The 17,281-nt window shown below is 46.0% G+C and overlaps 1 protein-coding gene across 1 annotated transcript; it reads right to left on the bottom strand.

Moving 5' to 3' along the window:
• Positions 1–90: 90 nt before the first annotated feature.
• MTFMT (mitochondrial methionyl-tRNA formyltransferase) lies at positions 91–7,538 on the bottom strand. Its single transcript, XM_074964828.1, has 9 exons — positions 7,309–7,538; positions 6,565–6,777; positions 5,735–5,857; positions 4,894–4,996; positions 3,932–4,007; positions 3,308–3,399; positions 2,477–2,558; positions 724–806; positions 91–558 (listed from the first exon to the last, which is right to left on the bottom strand). The coding sequence occupies exons 1-9, from the start codon at positions 7,536–7,538 to the stop codon at positions 325–327; spliced, it is 1,236 nt and encodes a 411-aa protein (XP_074820929.1). The 3' UTR covers positions 91–324.
• Positions 7,539–17,281: the final 9,743 nt, after the last annotated feature.

Here is a 17,281-nt window from a genome sequence, read left to right as displayed (position 1 = left end):
ATAAGCATAATTAAAACAGAACTATATTGATCTACCCTCTGACAAAGCCATGCTGGAAAAAAAAAAAAATCAAGCTTTTTTAAATTTTGTGTAAAAATAATTTATTGTCTAACAACAGAAACAGGGTTATTCATTGTCTTAGTTAGGCATTCACGAACGTGTGCTCTTCTCTTAAGGAATAAAACGTAGTGCTTCGTAAAAGAGTAATGAGGAAATCTTCTTGGCTGATGATACCAATATCACACATTTTGCAGTTGAAGCACCTTTAAAGAAATTCCTGCTTCATTTATTGTAATGGACGATGAAATACTTTAATGTTTCTATTCATTTACAGTCATCCTGTTTGACAAATTTCATGCACTTTGTTTTATATTGTACACCACCATTTCCTTTTCTTTCAGTCTTCTTCACTGTGGTAAGTTTGAGAGTATGAAATCTGCAGTCCCTATAAAGCGTTTTTGAATTCTGCTGGAACCAGGGATGTAAGTACCCATTATAGAAGTCAGCAGCTGTAAGCTTCTTCTTTAAAATGACAGTTTTGACTCCGACCCAGCCTTCCTAGAAAGGAAGATAAAAGATGCACACACTAAGGACTCTACCTACTAGCTAAGTTTGTTAAAGTCTGATCATTCTTATGTTAGGGTGCAGATTATTAAAAACAGATGTAGCAGTCTAAAAATCATCTTCAGAACCCTGAATAGAAAGCAAAGGCAGAAAACATACCTTGCAACGTACCACCAATGTCTGTGACGATTTATGGTATAATACTGATCCTGGAACAATTCCATGCTCATTTAATAGTTGATCTGCAAACAAATAGGAACTTCTTGCATTTTCACGCTACTGAATAAGAGTAAAAAACATGAAACTTATTTTTATGCCTGTTCTGAAACTAGACAGTTATGTAAAAAAGTTATGACAGTTACCGGTTTGCACAAAAACCCTCATTGTTCTTTATGATATATAGCAGAGAGGAGCAAGTCAGAGTAAGGGGTGAAAGTGTCCCATAAATAACAGAAAATATCTAGCATGGTCCCCAACTTTTCCAAAAGCATGCATAAGCTCCCTTGTAGTAATAAAGGCATGTTTGCTCTGTAGGGGACTTAGTGAAGCCACACTCTGCAGCACACTGCTTTCTAATAGGTCCCCAAACAAAACAGTCAATGCAGTAGATACTAGAGGTACCATTAACTTCTTCTGGATGTTACCCATCTCCCCTGAGAGAGGATTTCAGGAAACACAAAAGAGAGGCTGGCCTTCCTTATGGATGACCCAGGCTCAACAGGTCTACGCCTATAACTATTAATTTTACCAGACACAGAAAATAATAGAATCATAGAAATGAAAGGCTGGAAGGGACCTCAAGAGGACATCTAGTCTAGCCACCTATGCAGAGGCAGGGCTAGGTAAACCTAGACCATCACCGACAGGTGTTGGTCCAACCTGTTTTTAAAGACCTCCAACAATGGGGATTCCAAAGCCTCCCTTGGAACCCTATTCCAGAACTCAATTACACTTATAGTTAGAAAGTTTTTCCTACTACCTAACCTAAGTCTCTCTTCCTGCAGATTAAGCCTATTACATCCTGTCCTACCTTCAGTAGAGATGAACAACTGATCATCCTCCTCTTTATAACAGCCCTTAATGTATTTGAGACAGTTATCCAGTCCTATCCAGTCCCCCACTCAGCTTTTTTTTTTTTTTCTTTTTAAACAAGACTAAGCATATCCAGACTTAACCTTTCCTCATAGGTCAGGTTTTCTAAACATTTTATCATCTCTGTTGCTCTCCTCTGGACTCTCTCTCCAATTTATCTACATCTTTCCTAAAGTGTGGCACCCAGAATTGGGAACAGAACTCCAGCTGAGTCCTTACCATTGCCAAGTAGAGTGAGACAATTAACTCCTGTCTCTTAAATACGACAGTCCTGTTAATACACCTCAGAATGACAATAGCCTTTTTTTGGTAACTGCATCATATTGACTCATTCAGGTTGTGATCCACTATAACCCCCAAGTCCTTTGGCTAGGCAATAGTACTGCTAACAGTTATTCCCCATTTTGGATTTATGCATTTGGCTTCTCCTTCCTAAAGGTAGTACATTGCATGTGTCTTTACTGAATTTCATCTTGTTGATTTCAGACCAACTCTCCAATTTGTCAGGATCATTCTAATCCTGAAGTGTTTGCAACCCCTCTCCCGCGCTCCCCTTGGTGTCATCTGCAAATCTTAGAAGCACATTCTTCACAGCATTATCCAAGTCATTAATAAAAATACATTGAGAGCAATTTATAAGTTTCTATGCATTTAGATGAGAATATTTAGTCTTGTTTAATTCCACTAGACTCCTAGTTAAAAACTTGCATCATGTAACTGTCGCCTAGCATAGCTTCATGTTCACTTCCAATTAAATTAAATCACTGTCAGGGTTTGTAAAATCATGTAGCAGAGAATGTTAACAGATTATAGTAAATACCAGCAAAGCTGCGGATGTTATGCACTTCCACAAAATCCAGAAGTTTAACAGTATTTCCCATCCACAATGTCTGCAATGGAAGCTGGAAATACATAAGGAGATATGACAAACTGAGAACATTTTTACAGGAGTCTCAGTCAACTACTTTGTTTTTTCATGTGAAAAGTGTGGTAAACAGCACTAAGGCAAAGGTTTAGGGACTATTCCTGGTAGGGTGGACTGTCTACAGGTCATCATGCATATAAGCACCTGATCTTTTTTGTTCGTTCTCCTATTCCTTCCTCTCAAACTTCTTTACAACCATATTAAACTACATATTAAAAAAAGAGTTACTCTAGCACTAAGAGTGAATGATAAATACCTAAATACACTTGGATGGAGGACTCAAGAACTCCTATACCTGTGAAATTTTAACGCTTCACAAACAAGAAATGTGTGTACACAAACCTGGTATGTTTGTAGTTAATATCTGAAGGATACATTTGCATCCTTTAAAACAGTTAACCATAACTTCTCAGTACTTCACAAATATAGCATCATTCCTCTGAATGAATGCACTCTCTGAAGTACCATAGATATCCCCATTTTACTGACAGGGAAATTGAAGCAGAGAAGTTAAATAACTTGGCAAGGTCACAGTAAGTTAACAGAGCTAGCATTAGAACTCAGGAGATGTTCTTGGATCCATGTCCTATCCTCATGCAACTTGACTGCTTTGCCTCTCTAAAAAGAGCCAATCCACCATTTAAAAGGCTAACGCATCAACACCCAATTAGGGTGAGATTTACCTTATAGGAAAGCTTCTAAAAAATTATTTCTATTTTGTCTTACTGTAGCTCCTATGGCACGTTGTAGTCGTAATATCTGCTCAGGAGTTTGTTCTTCCCATTTTATACAACTCATAGCAACAGTGACTTTAGGAGCTAGAAAAAAAGCAAAGCAAAAAAAGAGACTTTACATTTTTGCTTTGTGTTTATTTACAACTGAATAACTTAAAGTGTAATTTGTAAAGCCATTAAAAGCATTTAAGTCTGTCTTCTTGTTGCACCACCAGGACTAGAAGATCACACAAGTTAACAACACCTATGCTCAAGCCAAAGAGTTAATTTTCTGGTAACTCAGACAGGAACAGCATGAAACGATTAGAATCTTGAGATGTAGTCTTTCCTTTAGCGGTTGTAGAGGCTGTCAGAAAATTGTTACTGCTGGAATCTAAGGAAAGATTCTGCAGTGTTCTACCCCCCCGCCTCCCCCATGATGTTAATCCTTTAACACAGAAGTCATTGGAAGTTTTCCGTTGATTTCAAGAGATACAGACACAGCCCTAAATAAGAACTAACACATACAAGGGTGCCCAAAAAACACAATGTAGGATCACAGGAACTGAATTCTATACCCAGGTAATATTGAAAAAAAATGAAAACATACAATTTGCATTAAATACTCAGTACCTACCAAATGTTACTCCTTCATTTGGTTGCTCCCTTTTGTTTTTTAAACTTTCAGGTAAGTTTTTCAAAACTGAAATGAGCTGAAAAACAAAAAAAAGGCTTTGTACAGAACAAATTTAAATAGCACATGAGCATTATATTAGATATATTGCCAGTAGCATTCCTCCAAGACTTTTAAAGCCGCAAACATTTTGATCAGTCCAACTTTCTAAAAGCTCAAAAGAAACTCATTTCACTGAACTAAGAACACACTTAACTGTGCTATAAACTAATTTTTTCCAATTAAAATTGAAAATTCCTCAACCTTATGCTGGCAGCTAGCCTGCTAGTGTCACTGGGTGTAAAATCAAGTGAAAAATCTGCCACTGACTTCAATGGAAGCAGTGTCAGCCTGAGTATTCATACAGTGTGTTTAAAAAGTTGTTCTTTGGATATAGGGGCTGACTCCATGGGTGCTCCGGAGCTGGAGCACCCACAGAAAAAAAAATAGTGGGTGTTCAATACCCATCAGCCACCCCTGAACAGCTGTTTAGCAGTGGGCAGGCGGCACAGTGAGGATGGGGCCTTGGGGGAGGGGTGGAGTGGGAGCAGGGCCTCTTGGTGGAATGGGTGTGGATCACCCACCCGGAAAAATAAAGGACAGTGCCTGTGCTCTGGACAGTTAAACCAGAACTAGTGTCCACTGGAACCAGTTAATAGACTGGGACACCAGTACTGCCAATGCATCTTTTCAGCAACGCAGGATGCTCAGAACTGCCAAATTTCAGACCACCTATATCTATTTTCCTGTCAAAGCTTGCAGTTAAATCATGGTAGCATTAAAAGCAGTTAGGTTTGTGTATTGAGGGACTGTACGCCTTTGTTTTCTAATGCATTTACAAATAGCTCATAACAAGGAATGCTTCTCAGAATGGAAACTGACGACAACGCAATGAATAAAGTGGACAGTTACGTGCGTAGGTTTACCATGTTTGCACCCAACTTTGATAATATTGCTTCTAGTTCTTTTGCTGTGCACTGGGAAGGAACAGCAAACTTTTCCTGCTTAATAATTGGACCTACATCAAACCTAAAAATAAAAAAACATATGCATTAGCTTCTTCCTCTAGTGGACTATCACTTCATTCACACTAGCTCTCATGTACAATTTTGGTCTGAATACTGGACTTACAATTCCAAGTGCTTCACCTCAAAAGAAAAACGGCCTGAAATATTCAAGGTGAATTTCATACATTGTTGAGATATGTTATCCAACAGAAGTAGGACAGGAAGAATATTCCTCTAGTATAGCTAAAAAACAGACAGGTCCACAGTAAAGGGGCATAGCATGTACCTTTTAATGTACTCGGTACACTATGCCATTTCATTTCATGTTCAGTTTCAGAAATGAACAAGTTTGTAGAACCTGTGAGTACACCATATAGCATCTAGAAAAGCAGATCAGAGGAGAGAGGTAATTTACCAGTTTTACTGCACAGTTGAGCTGAGATCAGTAGTCCTGCAGATCTCGTGCTATTTTTGACTTGTACAGCACAAAGTGCTTAACAGACAGCTGTGATAAATCAATTTGTCCACTCACAAGCTGTATACATGACGAGTCACAGCAGTTCAGGTAAAACTTCTGAACTGTTTGAAAGTACTTAATATTAAACCATCTGTGTGGGTGCATAGATCCATTTTAATTAAATGAAATTAACGTCAATACTATTTAACTTAAAAAGAATGACTATTCAACACAGTATTAACTTAATATTTGTTAAAGACAGACATTGCAGTGATTGAATCTTTTTTAAAATGTTTGCTGTACCTTTTAGGCTTAATTTGCATAATTGTCACCCCAGTTACTGTATCACCATGAAGCACTGCGTGGACTATCGGTGCAGGGCCACGCCACCTTGGGAGATAGCTGGGATGGACATTCAAGACGCCACTGAATCAGAATATTTTAAAATTAGAATAGGACCAGTAATTCTATAACACATATAAATGGGTATTAACCATTTATTATACTGAACTTCCTTCTTATAAAAACATGTTTTAGCTCTTCAGATGTATTGAAAATTCAATCAGTTTCACTAAGTCATATTTAAAATGCCAATCCTAAGAGCAAAGCAGCCATTTTACAGGCATATTTACACTATACAGCTTTAATGTCTGGCAACAAGTGAACACGGGAATGGGAACAGAAGTAGTAAGGGGAACATACCACATATTTAGAAGGACCTCTAACTTTTTTTAAGTCATTTCCATATGTCAACGTTTTTGAATCTACTATTGTTACAAGCAGCACCCAAGCTAACTGGAACAGACTCAAGAAAATAAATTTCGCTATTTTGTTCAGTTTATTAACTTTGCACATTTGATAGCCTTTCTGCATAATTAGTTTTCACAGTTTGCAGAGCTTGTGATTTTCAAAGCCATTAAAATCTGCTGTGGAACTCAGCAACAAGCTTAGCATTGCAATGACTCAACTTTTTTTGAAAAATGACTGGTTTTTGAGTTGATGCTGTCCCTTTAAAGAATGCAAAAGACCCAAAGCTCAGATGGTCTTTTCACATGCTACTATAACCAAAGGCTAGATGACAAGAAACATATCATACCCGAAAACATGCTGCTGCTCCACCATGTCTGACTTACTATGGAAACTGAAGAATGAGGTCCTCACTCAGAAGGCGCCCAAACGATGCCACCACCCCGACGTCAAACTGGCCACTGGGTCCTGTATCCGGCCAGTCGTGGGTTGGGAGTTGAAACTGTTTGGTGCAGTTTTTCACGGGAAGACCCCTCGGCAAAGGGGATGGCAGGGTCACCACCTCCAGCCTGTCTATGAGCGGCTCCTCCCTGGGCTCCCTGTGGTAGAACGACAAGGCGGCATATGCCAGTGAGTGACCAGCACAGCTAGGAAGGGAAGGCAAAGCCTCTCTACGAACAACAGGTGGAGAAACAGCTGCTCCTTTCTTTCTGCTCCCCCAGGCACCCCAACCTACCCCACCTCGTGGCCCCTCACCACCACCCCTGCTCCCCATCGTCCTCGCCCCTGGTCCCGTCTCACCCTCCTGCTTGTCTCCACTTCCCTCCCTCACGGTCTCCCACCCCTTCACAACCTCCCCTCTCAACCCCGTTACCGCCCCAGCCCGCTGCCCAACCCTTCCATGGACCCGCTCATCCCCCCTCCCCATGGTCCTCACTCCTCGATCCCTCCCTTCCCACCCTCCCATGCCAGCCCCCCCCCACCCATCCTCTCCTCCCCTGGTCCCAGCTCACCCTCCCCCTGGTCCCCACCTCCCTTCCTCCCACCCCCACGGTCTCCCCCCCAAACCTTCCATGGACCCGCTCACCCCCCTCCCCATGGTCCTCCCTCCTCGGCCCCCCCCCCGGCACCTGGCGGCCTCCAGCGCCCTCAGGGACTCGGCGGCGAAGTCATCGGTGCCGAAGAACAGCACCCGCCACGGGGGCTTCCCCCGGGGGGCCCCGAGCTCGGCCAGCCCGCGGGTGGCGGCAGCGGCGACTCCCTCCCGCCAAGCCCGCAGCAGCCATCCCCTCATGCTGCCCGAGCGCGAGCCGCGGAGCCCCAAGGCCCAACCGCTCCCGCTTCCGGTGTCGCGGCTCATAGTGACGCAAACACGCCACGCACACCGCCTCAGCACGGCCTAGCGCGATGACGTCATGGCCCGCGGCGACCCGGAGATGGGAGGGGCCTGAGGAGGGGGCGTTGCCTGGGAGGCGGGGCGGGGCGGGGTTCGGCTCGGCTGTGACGTGAGACGGGCGAGGCGGGGGGGAGGCAGCAGCCTGAGACCCCAGGTTGGAGCCTCCTTTGTCCCGAGGGGAGCAGCGAGGTCCCAGCCCGGAGCCCTCTCCCACAGCTGAACCCCTCATTTCTGGCCTCACCCCGGAGCCCGCACCCCCAGCCAGAGCCCTCACCCCTCCCGCACCCCAACCCCGTGCCCCAGCCCGGAGCCCCCTCCCACACCCATAACCCCTCATTTCTGGCCTCACCCTGGAGCCCGCACCCCCAGCCAGAGCCCTCACCCCTCCCGCACCCCAACCCCGTGCCCCAGCCCGGAGCCCCCTCCCACACCCATAACCCCTCATTTCTGGCCTCACCCTGGAGCCCGCACCCCCAGCCAGAGCCCTCACCCCTCCCGCACCCCAACCCCCTGCCCCAGCCCGGAGCCCCCTCCCACACCCATAACCCCTCATTTCTGGCCTCACCCTGGAGCCTGCACCCCCAGCCAGAGCCCTCACCCCTCCCGCACCCCAACCCCCTGCCCCAGCCCGGAGCCCCCTCCCGCACCCTGAACCCCTTGTTCCTGGCCTCACCCCAGAGCCCGCACCCCCAGCCAGAGCCCTCACCCCTCCCGCACCCCAACCCCCTGCCCCAGCCCGGAGCCCCCTCCCACACCTGAACCCCTCATTTCTGGCCTCACCCCGGAGCCCGCACCCCCAGCCAGAGCCCTCACCCCTCCCGCACCCCAACCCCCTGCCCCAGCCTGGAGCTCCCTCCTGCACCCTGAACCCCTCATTTCTGGCCTCACCCCAGAGCCCGCACCCCCAGCCAGAGCCCTCACCCCTCCCGCACCCCAACCCCCTGCCCCAGCCCGGAGCCCCCTCCCACACCCTGAACCCCTCATTTCTGGCCTCACCCCGGAGCCCGCACCCCCAGCCAGAGCCTTCACCCCTCCCGCACCCCAACCCCCTGCCCCAGCCCGGAGCTCCCTCCCACACCTGAATCCGTCATTTCTGGCCTCACCCCGGAGCCCGCACCCCCAGCCAGAGCCCTCACCCCTCCCGCACCCCAACCCCCTGCCCCAGCCCGGAGCCCCCTCCCGCACCCATAACCCCTCATTTCTGCCTCACCCCGGAGCCCGCACCCCCAGCCAGAGCCCTCACCCCTCCCGCACCCCAACCCCCTGCCCCAGCCCGGAGCCCCCTCCTGCACCCTGAACCCCTCATTTCTGGCCTCATCCCAGAGCCCACACCCCCCGTTAGAGCCCTCATGCCCTCCTGCACCCCTGCCCCAGCCTGGAGCCCCCTCCCGCACCCTGAACCCTTCATTACTGGCCCCACCCCAGAGCCTGCACCCCCAGTTAGAGCCCTCACCCCCTCTCACACCCCTCCCCAACCCCCTGCCCCAGCCCAATGAAAGTGAGTGAGGGTGAGGGAGAGCCAGCCACTGAGTGCAGGGAATGTAGTGGGGGGCAGGGCCTCAGGGAAGGGATGGGGCAGGGGGTGGGGTATCTGGGAAGGGGCGGGGCTAGGGCATTTTGTGCGATTAGAAAGCTGGCAACCCTAGCAGGTGCATGGTGCTCCTCACCCCGGTGTCCAAGGGAGCGCAGCCTTTACGTTGGCAGGGCGAGGATAGCGACACGGATAACCTGAACATCTACCAACCTGAGTGTGCAGAGCTGCCCGGGCTGCACTTAGCAGACTGTGTTAGGGTTTGATTTAAGACTATTTGTGTATTTTGACGTATGATGTGGACAATTTGTGTTTTAATGGTTATAAATATTTAACTTTTTGAATTGCAATGTCTATTGTCATGAAATAATTATGATCTGGCTCCCCCCACTTAATTTCCAATAACTGTGAAAATTTAAATCATTACAAAATTTTAAAAGTTTAAAAATAAACATTGCTATTATCCCTCAAAATTGTAAAAAAATAAAATTCTGCCATGCTTATATATATTATACTATGCATTATCTAGTTAGATATTACATTCTATTTAATAGAGAGAACATTATATTGTAAAATCAAAGGGACATTATGAAACCAATACAATAATTCAGGACTAATGCTTTCAGGAACAACAGTGTTCCTGGAAAAAGAACAGGAGGACTTGTGGCACCTTAGAAACTAACAAATGTATTTGAGCATAAGCTTTCGTGAGCTACAGCTCACTTCATCGGATGCATGCAGTGTTCCTGGACTTACTGTATTTTCTCTGTTGGATACTGAAAGACAACGAGGAGGCTCAAAATACCATGAGTAGCCAAGATCTTACATCACATCAAGCCCTGTAAATGATACTCCAAGGTGTTAAACGCATCACACCCTAATCACAACGTTATAGCTCTCCAAATTTATTTAATCCCTTTTTTAGGAGCTACTTTAATCCTGTTTCCTGCTCCTGTTTTGTTCTTGCTGTGGCAGAGCAGCAAAATGTCAGCTTCTGTTCCTTTTCAGAATGAAGCCTCATGGAAATTTCAGCTGCAACCAGGCAATTTTGTGAACCCCAGTGGTTTTTCGCCCCATCTGTATGTGCTTTCTTTGATCATCTTCACAACCAGCAACACAGAATCTAACCCTCTTTCTTGAACATGATCTTGTAACCTTCAGCCATGTGTTTTAAACTGGCTACATTTAGACGGAGTACAGTGTGTAAACATTAAGTGGAAAAATGTCAGGCAAAAAAAGGGCAACTGTTGACACCAAAGTCACTGACTTCCTTCTGGTTCTGAGCAAGATTGACAATTAGATACTGCATTGGAAAAGTTAGTTCTTTTGGTGAGGCACGTTCTGTCTTAGCGATGGTTATAATTTAAAGAACATTCTGTTCTTGTAAAGTACAAGGTCAGGATAATCACTTAATAAACAGTCTTCTCCCGTAACATAAGAATGAAAATATTTTATCATCTTCTAAGAACATTCTTTTCTCTATGTTTATATATGTAACTCTGACTAAGTTTAATCAGAATTATGTGGTCAAATTTCCTACACTTCTAGATGACAATGTACCCTAGTAACTTTGACATTAAAAAGTTCTTCAGCATAGTATCTAAGAATTTGGGAATATTGTAGGTGGTCTAGTGTTGATATGGATTATTTACTCGTTAGATTATAGAATTTGTATAAGAAGCATATGCAGGAAAAGTTATCTATAGATGGCACTGTCCATTGAAGGTCATGTAATCTTTAACTTTCCAGTTTCATATTAAGCTCGGGTATAGAGGTCCTGCTCCCTTCCAGCTCTCCTTTGCCCAATTTTAGGTTTCTGGAGGTGGCACTGCTCAAAGGGTATATGGTCAGTGCCGCATCAGTGACTCTAGCCCCATGTGTGGAGGCAGAGAGGGAGCAGCGACTGGTGGTGGGGTGTAGGGTCTGTGGAGCTACGTGCCACAGTGAAAAGCAGGTTGTGATGTGCAGTTGTGCATGTCATTGAAAGGCTCTGGCAGGGGGAAGGCAGCAGGGGACACCTCAGACAGCAGGGAGACTTTCCCGACAGCAGGGCAAGGCTTCGGCAGCCCCGCTGCTGGAGTCTCCCTGTGACAGGGAAAGATTCCAAACAGAGGTGGCAGTGGGACACGACACTGCTAAAACTAGGAGTGTGGATGGGGAAGGCACAGCTTGGATATGTAGAAAGCCGTGTAGTACGGTACATACCTTAAGGTTCAGATGTGTCTTTACTCACATAAGCAGTGCCTCACTGTCTACACGATTCATACTTGTGCTGGGGGTGCGTGCAGTCTATGTACTCTACACGCCCAGTAAGGAGTGTATGGTGTCAACACACCTCTAGTGTGATCTCTGTTAAATAGGGAGTGCCACAACAGATATCTTGCCATCTATGCCGGGAAAACCACACACCCTAGGACACATACCACACAGCCTGGGACAGGGAAAATCTATCACCGGGAATCGAAATGGTTTGTTTCTAATAATCCATTCAGACTCAATTCTTACTTAATTCTGACTTGCAGAATCAAAACTTTACTGTTCCTGGAAGTCTTCGTCCTGAATTGCTGTGTTGGCCCCATGAAGTCTAGTCTCCCTTTGATTTTGCAATATAATGTTCAATATATTATATTACACACACAAAAACTACTCTTGTAGACAAAATAATGCATGATCATGTAATAAAGACTGTATAATCATAATACATATGCACAAAAAACCAGAAATTCCACCATGTGCTATCATATTGACACCCGCATGGTTCATCAGCATGGTTGGAACCTTGAAATCCAACACGCAGATCTCTGCCACTTGAACTGGAGTAACTGATAGCAGTAGTAGGTTGTTGTCCTCTGTGGAGACCAGCACTACAGGAGGATGGGACACTTTCAGTGGGTTTGATGGATATTTACTGAGAGCAGAGGAATGGTGGGACTCAGGACTCTTGGTTTCTGGTGGGGAGTGTGCTCTGGTGGTCACTTATTCTTTTGCCCATTCCCCCCAAACTTGACCCCTTTTGCCCCATCTCCTCCAACTTGCCCCTGTTTTGTCTCTTTCCCACCCCGACTCCTTGTCCCAGTCCCATCCACCTTGTCTAACCAATCCCAGCCTTCACTCCTAAGGCCTCTCATCTCTGATCCAGCCTCCTTGTCCAGCAAGTCCTAGTCTCCCAGCTCCAGATTCCCCATTCCAGTCTCCCCAACTTACATTCCCTGTCTCTTTGCCCAGCCATTCCCCTTTCTCCCCCACCGCAGGTTCCTTCTCCCTCGTTCCCCTCCCCCAGGTCAGGCTCCTGTCCCCTCTGCATTTGAGTCAGACAACTTCCTTCTCCATGCTGCTTGGGCCCAGAAAGGGTTCACCGAGAGCACAGGAGAGACAAGCTCCCTGCTCTCAGTTCCAGTGCCTGGCCGTGACCCAACCCACCCCTGCATAGAGCTGCAATTGCAGGGGAAGGCCTGCTCAGCCCTGGGCTGGAGCATGTCCAGGATGTAGAGAATCTTTGGGGCTTTAAGCTGTGAAGCTCTAGCAACCCTCTACTAAGCAAGTTCAAACTGCAATATCTCGAAGGCATATAACTCGGGGAAATGTGGGTGGATTTTCAAGTGGGCCGCAAATGGCACATCCCTGAACAAATTCCCAGCATCCAAATTGCAAGTTCCCGCTCCAAACCTGGAGCATTTTGGCTGACATTTTTTGGGGAAAAAAAAAAATGAAAAGGTCAGCCTGAGGCAGACACCTGGCATAGAAAGTGTCTGCTTTGCACATCATATTTGGCAATGTTACAAGAAACAGAAAAAAGGGTGTTATAATTGGAAGTGTAACACAACAATAATAAGAAGTGGTGCTGCCAGCCCTGCCTATAACATACGACTTGAACAGCTAGTATGTAATATACATTAGAGATGCAATACATCAGATCTTGAAAGATATCATTTTGCTTCTCACCCTCCTTTTATTTGCCCACTTCAATTCCAATGTGATTTTAGCAACCACAATCTCATAAGCATACAATCACAGGACTGGAAGGGACCTCGAGAAGTCATCTAGTTCAGTCCCCTGAATTCATGGCAAGGCTACGTATTATCAGTGAGATCTAGAATTGTGGAGCATGAATCTGTCCAAATCAGAATGGCACCGTGGATAGGTTCAAAGCAGTGGAAAAATCAGGTCCTACTAGTTTGCGTCATCGTAAACGTAATATCAAGTATACCACTTGATCTCTCAGCCAACAGGAACAGCCTTCAGAGATGGCCATAACTGGAGCTGAGGTGCTCAGCGCCTGGCAGGACTGGCTCAGTGAGTATGTCTATTGCAATGGAAGCTCGGGGTTAGTAGAATTCAAGTGAGCAGAGCCTGGGTTTGTTAACCTAGGGCTTGGGTGTCTACACTCAATTGTAACCCTGGGTTAGGAATTGTTGACCACTGAATGCGAACCTGGGAGGGGTGGTTGAATCCCACCACCCATATCCAGACTTCCGAGTGCCCCCTTCCCCCAAAAATATGGCCACTCCAGCCCTTTGTTCATGGTGCAGCATGGGAAAACTTGACTGTCCACCAACCTTGACTGTTCAGAGGACAAAGGAAGCCAGACTGTGGGATACTTCTGGCAGACTCCCAGAGCACGAGTCCAGTGGGCTGTGTGTACACTGCAAAATAATAGGGCTAGAACCCTGGGTCCTGGCTGGACTCAGGCTTGGAGCCTCCACCCCCGTGGGATCCTGAGGCGGAGCCTTGGGTTAGTGTGATTTGTGACACTAAGGTGCCACAAGTACTCCTTTTCTTTTTGTGATTTGTGAGTAGATGGAAGGAGGGGTTAGGCCTGAGCCTAAGTTTGAACCATGGGCTTACACTGAAAAGAAAAAAAAAAAATCCAGCAAGAGGGTGGGGCTCAGAACCTAGCCTCCAGCCCAAGCGGGAGTGTCCACACTGCTGTTTTTAGCCCCGTAGTGCAAGTCCTGTGAGTCCATGTCAGATGACACGAGCTCTGAGACTCACTGCTGCAAGGTTTGGTTTGTTTGTTATATTTCAGTGTAGACGTACCCTAAATGCCAACATTCTGAGCTCTTGGGGTGAAATCCTGGCCTTTTTGAAGTCAACAGCTAAACTCCCATTGACTTCAGTAGTATCAAGATTCCCTCTCAGGGGTCTACGAGGGCTAGAAATGCATATTGGCACCATCGGAAAATGGAGAATAAAAGATTCCAGCTTTCTGGTGACCGTCATTAATTCTAGCTAATGGTTCACAATATATCAGACTGGTCCTTCATTGGTAGATTTTCATACTGATTTGTAATTTAATATAGCAAATGTAGGCCTCAGAATCCTGCCAGCAGGTATACTTAAGGATTCTGGAAATACGGAAACTTCTGCTGAATTCTTGCCAGACTCATTTACAAAATAATTAGTGTTTTGTTTCTGGTGCTTTCATGAAATGGTTTGAAAGTCACTCAGATATATTTTACTCCCAAGAGTTGATTCATGTCCGTACTGTAACCGCATAGTTCAACTAGCTGTTTCATTATGACACACTGTACGGTGTACATGCACTGTAATTAAAGGCTTGTCTGGAAATAAATGTTTATTGCACAGGCAAAGGCACGATTTTTATTGTTATTCAAATAAAAAGCTCAGAGACCTTGCTTTCCTAAGGGATTTGAACTCTGATTTTGTACATGGCACCAAAAAAAAAGAAAAAGAAAAAGTGCTGAGTTATTCTGTAACCAGGCATGTGGGGTCAAAGACACCGAAGGGATCAGAAACCTGTAATACAAACAGATAAGCAAAATCGAAATGCCAAGGACAGAGTCTGGTTTCTTCCTAGAAATACCAAAGACAAATCTGGGGAGGAGATGGAACACAAAGTCATGTGCTACGTTGTGGGTGGAGCCGAAGAGCTCAGATAAGGGATACAAAGGTGGTAGTCAAAAGCTCTAGGGCATAAGGGCTCATTGGAGCCTGCAGGAATCTTTTCCTTTATTTCAGACGGTGGATCAGGCCTTCAGGGAGCCTCAGCCACGCACCATTCCCCCCAGGCGCACAACTTACTCCTGTGACCAGGAAGGGGGCTTAGCTCCATAGACCACTGAGTTTCCCCTGTGCAGGAGGAGTCCTCTGACGACTGAATAGTGCAGCTGCCCTAACACAGGACATGAACCAAACTATCACTGTGGAGCTATTGGACCTGCTCCTGGCTTCAATGGGAGCTGCAGATGGTCAGTGCCTCTAATTATTAGGCCCCTAAATATGATTTTCCATGCCTCACTTACATAGGCCTTCAAGTTTGGAAACATAAGCTATAGTGCCAAACCCAGCATGGCTGGGCTTTAAGATCCCAGTTAGGGCAATATCATTCTGAAATCATAGATGATGATCAGCTTTAGTTGGATAGCCCTTGGTGCTGGCTGGTCCATGCTTTCACTTGGTGACGGGTCTGTGTGGGTCAAGATCTTCCCTCAGCCCCTTGATCTTCTGTTGAAGCCAACAAGTGAGGGGTTTGTGACACAGCTTGGCCCTGTGATGGTGGAGGGAACTATTTGCTCAGTCTGATGTACACATTACGTATGATCATTTAAAGGGGAAAGAAAAGCCATACAAACTCCCTGGGAATGGGTGATAATGCTGCGTCCGATGCGACAGAGCCCTTATAAATCATACAACTTGAAAGAAGAAGGAAAAAAACACTATAGAAAGCCTGGGAGAGAGAATGTATAAATTACAGCAAATCCCCTGCCTTTTAGCCTTAAGCCTCTCTCCTCAGGCTAAGTGAGCCTTTATACCCCTAGGAATGGATTTTGAATGAAAAACTATAATCCTGTTTCCTGCCTGACTGAAGCTGAATAGTAAATCCTATCTGTCTGGGGAGTCTGAGCATTGGCAGGATAAGGTTTTATAGGGACGGGCAGAGAATGCTCTGAATTGCATATAGAGGGAGAACTCAAAGATAAATGATTGCAGGATGCAGCTTCAACACCAAAGAGGTTTCAGTTCAAATTGGAAAATGCTGAAGACATGGAGAGAACGTGGAGCCTGTGACAACCATTCCCTGACCATGTGCTATTCATGATACCTGGCTGCTAGGAGCCTCACCACTGATATGGTATCTGGTTTTTCCTTTTTATTCACCGTTCAGTTGTGCACTCAGATGCTAAGATCAGACACGTGTAAAAACGCTAATGGCTTCTGTGACATTAATCCCTATTTGCAAATATGGCTGACATTAAAACCAATATGTTGGCATTATTATTACATTGCAAAGTTTTACTGATTAATCAGTCAGAGTGTACCTGCAAGGGACCCGATCTGGCTAACTGCAATACTTTTGCTACAGCCCTCACCCTTTCTCCCCAGTAAATCACAGAATGGCCTTCTGCCACTATATCACATGGAACAAATAGTTATCCTACCACCTTTTCCTCCAGCGAATATGTCTTACAGTTCTTCCATGTACTGCTATAGTTAACTGACACTATGACAGTGTAACGTGGCATGTTAATTATATGTAGAACAATCAGATAAAAATAATCAAATTCAGATTTGGTGTGTGGGATGCCCAGCACCTCTAAAACAAGGCCTCTTACTTATGTACCTCTTGTATTATTAACAATAATAATTTAGTTATCTCACCTTTCTCCACTTGTATGATGGGGATAATAATATGTCCCTGCCTCCCAGGGGTGTTTTGGACTGTGTTTATTAACTCAGTCATGTTTGTAAAGGGCTTTGAGAGCCTCAGCGGGAAGGTGCTATAGCAGTGTTGTTATTATCTACAAACACTGGGCAACACCTGTAATGTGTCTTTTTATGACAGTGGTGGATTAACACACGGACCCCTGGGGCCTGTGCCCAGGAGCTCTGGAAAAATCTCATGATGCTAGGGCAGGATGATTTAGCTGCTGCACCCTCTGCTCTGCTGGCTGGGGTTGGGGCAAGGCTTCTTGGATGAGCCAGTGGTGGGATCAGCCGGCGAGCGTGGTCAAGGGAGCAGCAGCAGCCACCGCCTCTTCCTCACCTGCTTGTTGTTTTCTTCGCGGCTGCCCACAGCTTCTCGCCGCTGCTGGTGACGGGCTCCCCCTGCATCCTCCTGCGCCTGGCTGGGACTAGGCGGCGAAGGAAGATGGGGACCACCACCTCCTCCCGCCCCAAGCTGTGCCAGAATGTCCACTCCCGGCTGGAGTCCTCC

The sequence above is a fragment of the Natator depressus genome, chromosome 10 (assembly GCF_965152275.1).
Source record: "Natator depressus isolate rNatDep1 chromosome 10, rNatDep2.hap1, whole genome shotgun sequence".
Classification (NCBI taxonomy): Eukaryota; Metazoa; Chordata; order Testudines; family Cheloniidae; genus Natator; species Natator depressus.
The sequence above is the reverse complement of the archived record's forward strand: the minus strand, read 5'-3'. Positions and strand labels throughout refer to the sequence as shown.

Excerpts from the sequence above, each read along its gene's own strand:
- MTFMT (XM_074964828.1), bottom strand. The coding sequence starts at position 7,538 with ATGAGCCGCGACACCGGAAGCGGGAGCGGTTGGGCCTTGGGGCTCCGC. Across the intron at positions 4,008-4,893 it reads CAAAGTTGGGTGCAAACATG|CTCATTTCAGTTTTGAAAAA; the intron begins GTAAACCTACGC and ends TTTGTTTTTCAG. Across the intron at positions 807-2,476 it reads TAACATCCGCAGCTTTGCTG|ATCAACTATTAAATGAGCAT; the intron begins GTATTTACTATA and ends ATTTGTTTGCAG.